This window comes from Anolis sagrei, chromosome 4 (assembly GCF_037176765.1).
Source record: "Anolis sagrei isolate rAnoSag1 chromosome 4, rAnoSag1.mat, whole genome shotgun sequence".
Lineage (NCBI taxonomy): Eukaryota > Metazoa > Chordata > Lepidosauria > Squamata > Dactyloidae > Anolis > Anolis sagrei.
In genome coordinates this window covers 181144443-181157563 of record NC_090024.1, presented here as the reverse complement: position 1 = coordinate 181157563, position 13121 = coordinate 181144443, and the positions used below count along the sequence as shown (strand labels likewise).

Sequence of the window (13121 nt, the reverse complement as noted above, 5' to 3'; positions counted from 1 at the left end):
TAAAGCATGTTGAGGAGTTTTGTGTGGCCTGCAGGGACTTTGCCCCTTTATCTTTAGGCTATAGGCTTCGCACCTCTGGAGCCACTTCAGCCTTATTCCATTTAGAAGCAAGCCTATGGTATTACCACACGGTATATGCGGGCTCCAATTCCTTGAATGGAAGAGAATGGCTTGTTGTAGATGAGTCATCATGTTGGTAGGCTAGATACAGCTGCAACGGCTTTATTTTTGTTATGATGTGTGAACCCAGGAGGAAGCCAACATTCTGGCCTGATTCCCTTCCAGCCATACTATTAAAAGTAGAACAAACCTTTTATTAATTCTCTAGATTGTTTGGGGAAAAGACACTCAATGGACTCCCTGATTTTGCATGCCACAGCAAACAAACAATGAGTTAAAGTTCCATGCATAATTTAACCATGTGAACAATGAGACCGGAGTGTACTAGCAACCTGCCTTTTCTTGATATCCTTTCTTGTGACATGTCTATATGGCCCTATATGGCCACAGCAGTCAGAACTAGCGTAATATTTTATATTAATGCCATTTACTTTGAGGATGTGGCTATCATTTACTTTTAAAACAATGCAAGGTATTTAAAAATTCTATAAATTACTTATTAATTCTAGCAATTAAAATCAGAAAAGTTGTAATATTATTTTATTTCTTACCCATCTCCCCTCATGGCTTGAGGTGGGTTACAACATAGCTAAAACCATATAATCATAATATAAAATACACATATTAAAATGTATTTCTACAAAATATATACTTTGTATCTTTTGCAGCCTGAACATAACATATTGCCTTACGTGTGAGAGATGTGGAGTTCAATGTGAAAAGGATAGAGGAATTTGCAATAGGCTTTTCCCTCTTGGATTCCTTTCTTTATTAGCTGAAATCCCTTTAAAATTATAGCATAATTACATGAGAATTGATTATATTGAAACATTTGTAAGTCTGCAGTGTTTAAAGAGACGATAACTTATATGTTTAGCTTATAGTGGTGAAATATTTGGCCAGGAGAAAAGGGCATTATTCCTGATGAAAAATGCAGAGGGCTACGAGATAGGCAGACATTCCCACAATATGAACTTCACACTAGAGCCAATGAATAGGGCAGAAACTATAATGTTGTGTAGGTAGATGTAAAAACTGGTTTTCTGAATATTAAAAAAAGCCAATGCTTTGCATGCAGAGTTTGAAAACCTGCTCTATTTGCTGATACATAGTCATGTTCATGATCATAATGCTATACTCAGGTTAGGATTTGGAAGTGGGGAGACCAAGCCATTCAGATGAGAGTGTGCTGTTTACTGATGCTCTAAATTAAAAACAGTTGAGGCTAAAATCAACACATTTCAAAATGGGTCAAAGCAGAGTGAGCAGATTAACGGAGTGGTTAATGTTGTATAAGGCCATTTGTGAATGTAGTTTTATCTTTGAAGAAGGCAGACCTATTGTGAGGGTGATTTGGAAGAGCAAAAAATCAACCTGGAAGTTGAAAATCTGGTAGCTTGAACTGCATGGTTAGAACCAAAATGCTCAAGAAGTCTATGTCTTATAGTAACAGCTAGTTTGGAATCAAACATAGTACAATACAGCTATTTTGTTTTAAGTATTCATCACTTTGTGCTTAATGTGAACCACATCTGCCTGCCTTCTATTTCTGTGAGACCCCCCTCAGTAATATCACACTGTTTGCTTTAAATGCAATTTTCCTGAGATAATTTTAAAGCTGACACTGTGTAATCAGTATGAATAGATTTGTACTACGAGAAATTGCTGATATCATGGTGTACTGAAGCCATCTTGGTGTGATTTAAATGACATTTAAACCAATGGATTAATGCTGGTGCTAGTGCAGCATTCTAAATCCAGAGTTTGCTTCAGTCCTACTTATAAAATCAAAGCATTTATGTTAAGAAAAAGTTGTGTCCTTCGGAATTCTTAAACATAAGTCACTGCGAGTGGCTGTCTGGCAGGAACTGATTCCTCCCCCTTGGCCTTCTGGGGTTTGCTTTGTGCCTCCTCTTATATTTTCTTTATCAACATATTGTGTTCTTCTCTTTTAGGCTGTCCCCGAAACTGCTGGCATCAAGTTTCCGGACTTCAAGTCTGCAGGTGTCACGTTGCGGAGTCAGAGGGTAAGCTGCTGTAATGGTCATTGGGGGCTGGCATCAATGGTTGCTTGCTTTCTTTTTCTACCTACCTTTCCTTTTAAAGCTGCTAAGGGTCCACTGGAGTGTGAGCTGCCACAGTTAACTGGTCTCCAGCAAGTCTCTGGAATACAAGCTGTGTCTTTTGCTCCATAGGCTCACTAGAGGCGCCACGGGTGAACCTATCTTTTTGCTCCTTAAGCTTCAACTGGGCTGAACCTCTCTGCTCATATGCTTCTATTGAAAGCCACCCTATAATGTAGGATAATGGCATACTGGCAGCTTACGTAGCCAGGAGAGCATTTAGGGAAGTTCAGTGGAAAGGGGATTACAAAGTATTTTGCCTCTTGCCTATTGCAGTTGTACAAGTGAAAGACTTTCAGATATGTTTAAGCGAACATTCTCAATACCTCATTATATTTGAAATTTGATATGCACATATTACTGCATTAATTAAATGACCAGGGCCCAGACAGAAAGGACAGGTCATGGGTTTAAAATGAAATCCTAGTTTGTTTGTTCTCAGCTTCACTTGAGGATTTGCATATCCATCTTCCTAGTGTGTTCTAGACCAAGACTTTTAAAACTTTTTCCACGTGCAGCTACTTTCCACTCAAGAAATGTTTACATAATCCTGGATATCTAGATATACAAATGTGCATTCATAATAAATCAGCATTTGCAAGTCTTCCTTTTTGTGGAGTGCAGCTGATGCATTTTCTGCAGAGTGGCTGTGAACACCGCATGTTGTTGTTAACAGATTTGTGTAAGTGGGTGGTGTTCAGAAACCTTTTAGTGTTGCCAAATTTTTCACAACCCCAACACTGAGCTCAGGGGACAACTTTTGGGGTTGGGACCACAGTATAAGAAGCAATGTTCTAGATCACAGTTCCCCATTTTGTCAGAACTCAGGACTCTTTCCTTCATGAAGGGGATTAGGGGATGAATGGGCATGAGGTTTCCAGCAGTTGCCCGAACTACGTTAAATTGTAGGAGGGAGTTTGTTCTACTAAAGTTAATAGCATTCCCCCACTCCTTCTCATTATTTCAATTTGGTAGGGACTTTGAGCAGGTTGGGGATTAGCTCCTTAAACTGTTATTTTAAATTCATGAAACATAAACATGTATCTTTTAACCACACTTGTTTGATCAAGAATGTAATAATCTAAAATTTTGTGTGCTTTAAAAAGCTGGGTCAGAATGACAAGGATAACCCTTTTCTCAATATGTTTGCATTTTTAAACCTTCATTATTATAACGGTTTTTAAGTGGGAACTGTTGCACTTGAAGAGTTGCCTAGGAACTTTTGGATCTCTGTTTCTGTCACTTCGACCAGCAAGGCCATTGGAGAGATCTATGGGGGAGAAGGCTGCTAGAGGGATGTGTCAAGGTTACCTGTTAGTAAATCTGACTGCATGACTGAGGGAGGGAAGATGTGGGTAGAAAAATGTTGCCTTGCATTATAGGAATTGACTTTTGGCTACTTACCTAACCTTGTGTAAAGCTTAGCTCATCTGTTAAGGCAGGTATGGCAACTGAGATAGCAGAGAAGACTATTAGTAAGTTCTGCAACACCCAGCAAGTTGCACTCCCTAATAACCTATCAATAAACAGCGGAAAGTGTAGCTGGAAACAACATTTATTATTCTTGTTGTTATTTTTATTATTATCTAGTATCTACTTTCATATGATTTTCTTTTTCTGGGTGAAATGGAAAGGTCTGATAATATCTGACATTCAAGGAATGTCTTGGATTGATTTGGGAGGGCTCTTACCACAAATAATTTGTTTTTTGGAGGGTTTCTGTGCAGTGTACTGTAAACCAGGCCTCCCTATGAAAAAGCCTCTGCAAACACCATGGAGTCCAAGGCCTGCAATGTGCCCCACTCCCCATTTAAGGATATTGTATGACTGCCGTTTCTTTATGTCTGAAACATTTGCCCTTATGCAAAAGAATCACACAGAATGGGAAGATATGTTAAATTCTTGTCAGTGCTCCCAAAATCTTGATATTCCAGTGACCAAGCAATATCAGTAGTGTTTTAATTGGGCCTTTGTTTGAAAGTGTTAATAGTTTTATCTATACAGTTGGCACTTGGAGATCTGAGAAGCTTAGCCATTGTTTGTGTGACATTTTAGGAGTTTCAGTAAGTCATTGTGATTCTAAGTGCTGGCTTGGATTTGAGAAAGCTGGCTGCAGTGGGACACGATGCCTGCCAATATGTTCTCTTATGCCAGTCCTCCATGTCTCTGTTTCTGATTGACAAGGTTTGAGATGGTGTGCAGTGTGACATGCAAAGGTGAGTAGACATGAAAGCCCTTGGGAACAATCGGAAGAGGATTTGTTAACTGCCCGGATTAAGTGTTCTTTCTAAACAGCTTATTCAGGCCCTCCTTTGCAATTTGTTGCAATGGAGAAGCCAGGGGGAGCTTCATATCTACCGGCAACTTGATGTTTTTGCTTCATATTTATGGATAGGCTTCTTTGTAAATAAACACAGCTTTCTCAGTAATAGTTTTCACTTCTTAGATTAATGAAGACATTACAGTATTATTTAGTATATAAACAACAGGATTCATTTTAATGTGAGTTTTGAGTAATGAAAGCATAGCACACAGCAGTGCTTTCAAAAAAAGATCAGCATAGGAGTTGGCATGCTTGTCATGTAACCAGGAGTTGGAAATTTGGAAGTTAGAAAAATGATTATAAGCACTAGTTCTGCACAACCAACATTTTTTCCAAATTATTTTTATTAAACCTTTACTAGGAAAGTAGGGGATGGGAGAACAAGGGAAGGAAAGGGAGAAATTTGGGGATAATAGATTAATTATTGGTCAGTTGCATCTTTACCAATGTCTAGTATATCGCGAGGAGAAAACAGGGTTATCATTGCTACAAGAAGTTTTAATCTCTATTTTTTTAACATATATTACATAATATATTGAGGATTCTAACAATTTAATGGTAAGTCTATTGGTTGTATCTTCTGTCTTCTCACATGGTCTCCTGGTCCTCATGTATTCTTTTCCAGTTCTTCTTCAATGGAAATTAAACATCTAAAATTTTCATAACAGATTATTTCACATTAAAACTTTTCTTAAATTATTTATTATTAATATCTACAAAGAAAGTTCTACAATTTTCATTCAGATTGTTGGTAGGTTAGTGTTTTTATTATTTTATCATTATCATGCTGTCACTCTTTCCATATTTACATCAAATATATTTTCCATCTATAATTCTTGGTGGCAAAAGCTCTTTTACTTCCACATTTTTTAAAAACCATAATTGCTGGATCTTAATAGTTATCTCTGCTTGTTGAAAGACCAAATCTGACCACTACTTCTGTTCATTTTGCTATTGGGCTGCAATCTTCTGTTTGGCCATTTTGAATTCTCTTGAAAACAGTGTGCTGTATTGTTCATACTGAAAAAGGAGTATTTTGTATGGTTTCCAAATGTCCTGCCTTCAATGAATTTGGGGGGGGGGGGGGAGCTTTAAAATGGCTTGTAGTCATTTGTAGATCGTTAGACCATGACTTTAATTGTATCAAATTAAATGTAACCCTCTGTGCAACCAGTTCTGACTGAAAGCATTCAATTTGCATGTGTGTTTTCATTCCTTTTATGTTTAACCTTAGTGATATATGGTTCCTCTGGTGCTAATACACATTTTGTCGGGGAATTTTGTTTATATGTTCAGTTACTACTCTGGCCCCCTTCTTAGAGGATGTAGGTAAGGGAGAGATATGTGTTTAAGTTCTCGTTGCTCTGAGTCTGTGGAATGAAGAAAGAGATCTGGATTCCAAACTGTTAAGTCTTTGATAATGAGGCAAAGCAGTAGGATGAAAGCAAGTTCTTAGCAACCTCAGAGCCACAGAGGGGATGCTGTGGCGCAATTGTTTAGTTCACAGCTGGACATCTTCCACCAAGAAAGACTTCCAGCAGACAGTTTTACTTGTTACCTGCTAACTAGGATCTTGTAGACAAATTGGTGGTCAGACCAATTAAAAAGAAATGGGGGGAGAGGGAGCTTTCATTCCCATTGATTCACACATCCACCCTCACTGGCTTTTAAATATTTACTAGCCAACTGAGCACTTTTTTAGCACTGATTAATGAGGTACAATCCACTGTGGTGCTTGCTTTCTCCGAGGATGGGGGTGCGGATGGGGGCGAGTGTTGTACTGTGCATTTAAGATAAATGAGTATTTGGGTCAAAGCTTAGCGTGCAGAAGGGGGTGGGCTTAGGTGCATGTGCGTTCATGTTAAATGTATATTCTGTTGTTTGATTTGTCCCCCATGAAATGTAGGCATGTGCTGCCTGTTTACTCTTCACTCGAGGCTCTTGGTCACCCGCATTCTCTCTGACATTAATGCAAAGCCAGACCTCATCAGCTGCTAACAGGGGAAGCATCTGTCTTTCTTTGCTTGATCAATACTGTCCCTTCAGAGGCCAGGCCTTGAAAGCAGTTACATAAAATACCAGTAATATTTATTTGGATTTGATAAATTTAATTACTTGGAACAATTAATAATTTATCTCTTTAGTATTGACTGTGCTGCAAGGCATTTCGGCAAGATAAGCTGATTGTAATCAGCGCCTCCTTATTAGCCGGAAATTGTATGTTGCCACAACGGGGAAAACTTCCGATGGTTAGAAAGATGAAGTGTTCTTGTTGCTTTTACTGACACATTCATGTAATTGTGTGCATAGCCAGACTCCAGTATACCAATGTGTGAGATAATAGCTAGGGACAGAGAGCACATGACAAGATGTCTGGGTGGGGAGGGATGTGTGATCTGAATGCCATCTTAGTTTTACTCACAGATCATGAGCACTGAAGCAGTCCGACTCAGATCCTCTGTTGGCATCTTATCAGCATGTCCAGCACTGCAGTGGTTCACAAGCCTTTCCCTTAATGGAGACTAGTTGTGTATTTTGTTTCCATTGGGGACTTGTGTGAGAATGTGCCATTGTGGCCCTTCGTGACATGTTAGCTTGATCCATCAAGGTAATTCTGGTTTAACCTTTCAGTGCAAAAGCAATGGCTGAGCAGAGTAATGAATAATAATAATAATGAATAGTGAAATAAATGGGTGTGGTTCAGTCACATGTCCAGCTGTTAGTTTTATGACTGAAAAATCCACAACACTTTGATTAATTGAATTGTGCACATTCATAAACAGAACTTCATGATTTCAGTGTGGTCAGTGAAGGGGTTGGTTGGATACACCCACCCACCTGCATACACAGATCAATTATGTGGAAAATATTTTACAAGAATAAATGTGTTCTTACTGTAACATACAAATCACTGGAAGTTTGTTAATTCAAGCTGCAATTTCTGAATGTGTGCTCTGTGTTCGTCAGTTGTGAGTATGGAAAAGATACTTAGGAAAATATGTAGTGTATGAACACTAAAGCTTTATAATTCTGTGCTGGGGAGAAGAATTGAGACGAGTGAATGTGTATATTGGAACAATTGACTTCGGGGGGTGGGGGTGGGGTGGAGCTAGAATGATAGCAGGATGAAGGAAATATACAGTTTTCAATTCTGGTCCCAGCTCATTTTTCAGTTCCTTCTGGACATAAAGAATGGTTATAAGATCTTGACATTCCTCTTCAAATTTGTAGATGTCTGGTGAGAATTGAGCTCAGATGTGGCTTTAAAAAGAACTCTGACTTTTCGAATGTATATAATAGGATATAATTTGGGTCAAACTGCCAGATTCTAGGTGTAATTCTTGTGATTTTTCCCAACCAGTGTTATAGAGTCTGAAAAGCTGGAATGGCCCTTTGCAGCATCAGAATTTTTGTGTTGTTGAATTTTAAACATGGGTCACAGATTAATGTAGAGCAGCGTCCATGATTATGGAGCAGATATTTGACTCACAGTTTGGTATCTCGAGCATATTGGATTCCTCAGATTTTCTTTACATTATAAAAAAGTCCTTATAGTGCTATAGTTGAAGTTTGGCCCATGTGTAATTCAAAATTCAATAAAGTCACCTAAAAGTGCCCTAAGTAAAGAAGTGATGCTGAGTTGAAACAGTGAGTGAGGGTTCATAGAGAAATGTTTGTCAGTGGCTCCGTCATAGTCATGGAACTCTTAAAGACACCAGAGCAGCTTCTGGGGGTATTAAAAGAAGTTATATCAAATCTTGATGTTTTGGTAAACATTTCACCCCCCCCCCCCCCCAATATAATTTACTATCTGAATTTAAAAGATACTGGTTTCTTACTATATAACAATTATTATTCATACAATTTTGTGGAAAGAGTGGTTATATACTTTGAAAAATAAAAAGTGTACATATTTAATGTGGTGGTAGTTGAGAGGTATTTTGATAAGAAATTAGGGCCCCTTCCACACAGTTGAATAAAATCCCACATTATCTGTTTTGAACTGGAATATATGGCAGTGTGGATAACCCAGTTCAAAGCACATTTTGTGGGATTTTCTGACATGATATTCTGGGTTATATGGTTGTATGGAAGGGCCCTAGGTAGAAAGGGAACTGTTGGTTTGTGAAGCTTGGGGACATTTAATTTTGTTTTAAATTAGTTTGAAAAAGCCCTGTTAGCTCTGGTTGTATGGGTGATGTCTATCCAAGCGAATTTGCTTAGCACCTATGATAAGTTTGTTTTATAATGTCTTCTCATTATCTATTTGTGCAACATGTTGTTTAAGCAGAAGCTTAACTCTTTATGGATTTTGATTCCTTTAAGACCCTGCAGGGTTTTGGCCAAGTCCTGTGACCTTAGGATAATAGTGCTTTTTGGGGCCAGTCTTTGTCAGAATTATGCCAAGACATTGATATGAGACACTGCTTAACAAAATCCCAGCAGCAACATTTGCAGTATTAACTTGGAAGAATTTAATCAGAGTTAGCAGTGCCATGGATTATCTATAGTAAAAAGCAGCTGTAAATGAAGAAATTTCCGTAGAAGTTAATTGTTACGATAAAAATAGCATAAACTGCACTTTTAGGAAAGAGCAGCTGAAAAGGTTAAATACTTTACATAGTTGTGAACAATCAGACATTAAAGGATGGATTCTTCTCAACTTGCAGCTGTGACTGAGAGGTGCCAACAGGATGCTGGGTCACATAAAGAAGGGAACTTCCTATGGAAAGTATCCCAATGCATTTGGAAAAATTAGGCCCATTTAGTTGGATAATATTTACATCAATTCATACTCCAAAGGAAATTACTCAAGTGGAGTTAGAGAAGTTAATTCCATAACCTTCCTGGGCAGCCTGTCCTGTTTCTGCACTGCATCTTGGGAATCTGCTAGGACTACATTCTGTGTAGTTCTTGTTGAAGTGAGTTGTAGTTGCATAGAAATGCAGTGCATGCGTGTGTGCACCACCACTTCCCTTCAGAGCAGCTTCCTCAAAATACAATCTCAGTCAGTCATGTTTTCCACCTGCATCTTTTTATATAGAACTGTGGATAAATTTTAGACAATAACATAAAGAGGGCAGGTGTGAATTCTGTACATTCTTATATCAGTGTACATCTTGAAAGCCTTGAAGAATAACAATTAGAACTTTCCCCATTTATCAGGTTTACACACAACAAGAGACAATATCATTTCTTTGGAGTAGGGCTCAAATAGAGACAAATACAGTATTGGGAATTTAAAGGGTCCTGGGACATTCCTGGGAATTAAATGCAATTGAGACGGTATTTTAAAAATTCCAGCTCTAGGAATTGATTGATTGATTACAATACTTATATCCTGTCCTATATCTCACCATGTGGCTAGTGACTGACTGGATGCTGTAGAAACTGAGTAGATTCCCTGATACCAGTCTATACAAAAGTCAGTCACTTTGATGTGAATGTTTGTTCAACTGAATTGTGTGCTCTGATGGTCTTCCTGAAGAGTGTTATGGGGCCTAGATACACCATCAACAACAGTGTTCCCCCTGTCAAAAACCTTAGTACATTTAAGGTGATCCTTGTGCAAGTGATACGTTTATCATAGATCTCTGCCTGCAGCCATTCCCAGTCACTTCTTGTCAGTGATTTTTGGTATACATGACAATCATTAGATACCCAGTAGAGAGCTCTGAAATACATGAAAGATTCTTATAATGCTTGAAACACTACATTAGTTGTGGTGCAAAATGTAACTAACTGTGTGTTGCCCAGCAGTGAATCACACAAAGGAATAGTCTTCATAGGAAGACCTATATCTCTTCATATGTCTATAATTAGATTTATTTAAAACACCAGCTTACAAAAATGCAATAATTTGAATCCTTGAATAGAAAATGGAATACTTTTGTTGTGAATGTAAGTTAAAGAGCAGAAGCTTTTCAAACATAGGCCTAGTTGTCCTTGTCTAAAGTATCTGTTTCCAAGAGGTTAATGGTGGGAGCTGAGATAAGAAATGGTTCAGTATTACATGTCAGGGTTATCCTATTACTGCACACATTTTCATTATTTGTTGTCTAGGGAGGAAAGGTGATGAAAGTGAACCAGGTACATGCCTCAGTGATCCAGACTATAGTATGTTTATTATCTAACCATGATGATTAGACTATTGTTTCATAGTTTGCTCCTTGCCATCCCATTGGTGGTGAATGGAGAAGAGATCTCCCAGTTGCTGCCAGTCAGCAAAATTATTGTTGGCTAATCATGTTGCTTTGAATCATATGTTAGTGTGCTGCCCTTTTATTTATTTTTCTCCTGTTGCCTTGTTCAGGCATTTACTGGTTGTTTATAGCAAGAACAAAGGCTCAGAGTCCTTAAATCAAAAGTGATGCTGGCATAATAATACTCACAGACTTAGGTTGCAAAGAGGACTGCTGGGAGAATTTGTCAGAGGAAGATAGCATCCAAGATATATTAACCTCAAAAATCCGAGATAATCAGTTCTTCAACTTGTGAGCAGCCCAGTTTTTTTCAGGGATGAATTTTTGGGGACTTTAGCAATAATAATAAAAAATAATAATGTTAGTTTTTTTATGGGGAAGAATGGCCTGAACAACTATGGTATGTACCTTCTAAGAATCCTTTTGTACTCACTTGGAAGTGAATTTTCTTCTGTGTGGCATTGAGCTGCTACCCAGGTTCTGCCCAGGTCATATTCTATGTATAGTTAAGAAAGCACTTTGTTACTTAGTGGGAAAAGTTGTGTTTGGCCACCTGCCGTCTCACACGGTAGGACTAAAGCCATCAGAACCCATAAGTCCCAGCATGGAATAGTGATCTGAGCTGTGTTATGAGGTACTGAGTTGTCATTTCACAGAATTAGCCTGCAGGAGACTAAGGGCCACCTTTTGCTTACTGTTGACATTCTTTAAAGGATTTTTCTCCAGCTGAATCAGCCCTGTGCTTCTGTAGCAGGTTGCAGTGTTTTCTCTCCAGCTAAACTGGAGAGTTGTATTTATCTTTGCCACAAACAATCCATATAAGTTTTGCCTGAAAAGGGAGTGCAATAGTGTGTGTCAGACTCCAGAAATATTGTAAGTCCACCATTTTTGAGAGGCAGCTACAGGGATCCCTTTGACATCCCATTCAACGGTTTGTCAGAAAGCACTTTGGTGTCGACAGAGAACTACATTATCCAAGTATCCCTCCAGTTTCGTGCTGACCACCTATCTCAGCATATTGGCCAGTAAGTGAAAGTGTTTCTGGCTGCCATAATAATCTTAATTCAGGGTATTGTCTTTTGTTTAGCATTATTAGGGTAGATAATGTATGCCTTTTACCTTGGAATTTTTTCGGGGCCGCTGATACTCACTTTCAAAAAGTCGGTTTTGTCTAAGGAGCAACATTATCCAGAGTTATTTTTAGGAAATCATGCCAGATTACACCCCCCCCCCCCCAATAAAATTCTGGATAAATTTCTGAAGCAAGTAGAAAAGACCCTTTTAAAACTACCCACAGACTCTACTTATGGGTCTTAAAATATACGTAGATAAATATTTAAACCAGGTCAGAACACTTTGCTTATCAGTAAAAACCCTGCATTTTGTAGCCCTGTTGTTCTGTCAAGCTTGATTGCAGCCCAGATTCTTCAGCTTTCCTGAAGGGCAGCCGCCTTTGCTGCCTTTTGCTTTCTGCTGCTGAGGTGAGTGGAGCATTGGGCTTTTGCCTGCTGTTGCGACAGCCAGGCTAACGGAGCCTACCTAACGGATTATCAGCGCCCTGTGAGTAATAGACTCCTCATTTAGTTTTAATACATTTTGCATAGAGAGCAATCAACCTTCATCAGTCTTAAAGATGAATTGGCTTAGCCAGCTAAATTTTAAAGATATTAGTCCGACAGCAGCCGCATAAATCATAACATTTTCTTAATGATGGTAAAATTAAAATATACTCTTGCTTGAAGAAGCCAATGGAGCTTTCACGTTCACAGGCCAAGTTCTCCCCCAAAATTAAAGGGAAGCTTAATTGATACTCTCAAAAGCTCAGAAAACTCAAACGGTCCCGCTTCTCTTGAGTTGGCCTCGTAATTCTTCTGTGGTCTGTTGGTAGATCTAAATTCATCCAGACTGTTGCTGTCCTTTCCAACCTTTAAGCCAAAAGAAAAATAATAATGCTGTATATTTCCAAACTCATGGGCTATCACTGGGTAGACAAAGGCAGCATCTCCTCTGACTGATATTAACAGAGCCCCTTTTGGCCTGGAAAGGGGATCCTTTTGCCTCTGGCTAATCTTTTTGCCATGTTCTTCCAAGAACCTACAATACAGAAATGTATGGAGCTGGGACACATGGAGAAGAATAAACTGAATCGTTGTCTTATAATTAGAACTGCTTGACAAGCCATAAAGTTGTATTTTATAGGATAAGAAGGTTGATGTATTTTATATTCTGAACAGAAGTTGCCACATACTACTCCCAGATTTTCATCACAATCTGACCCTGTAACCTGTTGGGCAAGCAGAAATATGCTTGGTCTACCAATGTTCAATTCCATGGTAAGGAACTTCCTTGGTG

The 13121-nt window shown here is 38.6% G+C and overlaps 1 protein-coding gene across 3 annotated transcripts in view; it reads left to right on the top strand.

Annotated features, from left to right (window-relative positions):
* Nucleotides 1-13121, top strand: part of DMAP1 (DNA methyltransferase 1 associated protein 1) — a 38646-nt gene that overhangs the window by 16346 nt on the left and 9179 nt on the right. For all 3 annotated transcript variants that reach the window (XM_060773361.2, XM_060773362.2, XM_060773360.2), the window contains one exon: nucleotides 2076-2147. In XM_060773361.2, the coding sequence (XP_060629344.1) occupies nucleotides 2076-2147 (72 nt within the window). The remainder of the gene's footprint in view (nucleotides 1-2075; nucleotides 2148-13121) is intronic.